Source organism: Euphorbia lathyris, chromosome 2 (assembly GCF_963576675.1).
Source record: "Euphorbia lathyris chromosome 2, ddEupLath1.1, whole genome shotgun sequence".
NCBI lineage: Eukaryota > Viridiplantae > Streptophyta > Magnoliopsida > Malpighiales > Euphorbiaceae > Euphorbia > Euphorbia lathyris.
Window position 1 is genome coordinate 107738929 of NC_088911.1, and position 1743 is coordinate 107740671.

A 1743-nucleotide genomic window follows, 5' to 3' on the forward strand; every position below is an offset into this window, starting at 1 on the left:
TGTGTTGTACATGGTTTTCTAAGAGGTCACATACGGGTTTGTTTTTTTTTTCTTTGACTTTTTTTTTTCTCTAATGTTTAGCTTTCCTTATAATAATAATATTAAGTTATAGATTTGATAGTACTTGTAAAGCTATATAATGCGGATCTAATGTGAATAATTGTAATTCACAAATTAAAGAAGCATAAGTACGGACGAAGCTACGATTTCAAATCAGTATTGCACATATATAAATTATGTAAATATAATTTTTTTTATATGTATAGTTTTTTTCTAAAATAAGTGAGACCAAAATGCTATAAAATTTATAAATATGGAATTACGATGCTATAAATTGTTTACTTTTTTTTCAAAAGTAATAAATTTAGTGGGATCAATTGATCTCTTTTCACCCGTGAACATAAAAAAATATACGTGGACATATCAATTATGTCTATATCCACACATGATATCAAAAACTTCTAGAAAACAAGAAAAAAAAAAACCAATTACTTGACAATATTGAAATTCATTTATGATGCTAATTCATTTTAGACATAATGCTAATTCAGTTTCTCTACATTAAATGTGAATATGATCCTTTTCAAATGGTTGTAATTTCTTGTATCAAGCCTGATGCTTTTTCTTGTGATATTTCCTTAATGATTTTCAGTCAATAGAAAGTAATTAAATATGTAAAAAGGAAGAAAACCCAAAAGAGTAAATTAAATTGATTTGATTTATATTGCCACACTATAAACATTGGTAGATATATTGATACCCATACTAATTTTGTAATTAATTGAGGCCTAGAGTAGCATACTTCAAAGTCCATTCTCTTGCTTTAAGGATGTAAGCTTTTCTATCCAACTTGTAGAGATTCCAAAGACCACGACGATGATATTTTTCTACCGGATCTGAAAGGATCGAACAAATCGAAAGTAACAATTTCTCAATGCCTAAAGCAGGGCTCCACGCCTTTCCTAAAATGTCAATATGAACATTTCCATCTTCACCAATATTTGGATGAAAAACCTGCAATATAAAATATTAAAACTGTCAATTTCTAAAACAAAAACACGATTCACATTTACAGAGACAAAAATACGAATTACTTACCTTGGTTAGAAACTTGATCTTGGGAGGTTCGTAAGGATAATGAAGAGGAAATTGAATGGAAAGGAAGAAGACACCGCCTTCGTAAGGAGAAGCGGAAGGACCCATTATTATACCTTGCCATCTAAAAGTGTCATCATTTTGTGTTGCGCCATAACTACAATGAGATGGTGGATTATCATTTGCCTTTTTAAGCTCTCTTTGGATCCTCCTTCTTGCAAAGTTTTTCATATCTTCTTCACTATTTCTTGAACTTAATATTGATTTGAACTTCTGTTTAATACAATTTGAACAACTCCGAGGAAGAATTCCCATTTTGAGAGATAAATGTTTATAGGAGTGGGTATATGATCAATGTCATTTTGAGGAAATGAAATGGTTCTATATATACTAGATGGGATGGGCATGGGTCATTTTATTATCAATCGGGTCGGGTATATGTTGTACCCATTTTGGTCCCCAAACCCAAAGCATTAACTATCAAGAGCAAAGTACCATCTACATCCCCTAAGTTATTATTTAGGAAAAAAAAAAAAAAAAACATCATTAGCCCTCCGATTTTTCATTTTTTGGTTCATTAAACCCTTAATTTTTTATTTGGATACATTAAGCTTATGATCTTTTATTTTTGTTCTCATTAAGCCATTC

The 1743-nt window shown here is 30.2% G+C and overlaps 1 protein-coding gene across 1 annotated transcript; it reads right to left on the minus strand.

Annotated features, from left to right (window-relative positions):
* Nucleotides 1-585: 585 nt before the first annotated feature.
* LOC136220919 (ubiquitin-conjugating enzyme E2 4-like) lies at nt 586-1438 on the minus strand. The gene is made up of 2 exons (XM_066008759.1): nt 1099-1438; nt 586-1014 (listed from the first exon to the last, which is right to left on the minus strand). Exons 1-2 carry the CDS (start codon nt 1408-1410, stop codon nt 778-780), a joined length of 549 nt encoding a protein of 182 aa, XP_065864831.1. The 5' UTR covers nt 1411-1438; the 3' UTR covers nt 586-777.
* Between the last annotated feature and the right edge of the window lie 305 nt (nt 1439-1743).

Bases quoted from the DNA above. Each gene is read 5' to 3' on its own strand.
- LOC136220919 (XM_066008759.1), bottom strand. From the start codon at position 1,410: ATGGGAATTCTTCCTCGGAGTTGTTCAAATTGTATTAAACAGAAGTTC. The intron at 1,015-1,098 runs GTAAGTAATTCG...TTTATATTGCAG, and splicing joins AGATCAAGTTTCTAACCAAG to GTTTTTCATCCAAATATTGG.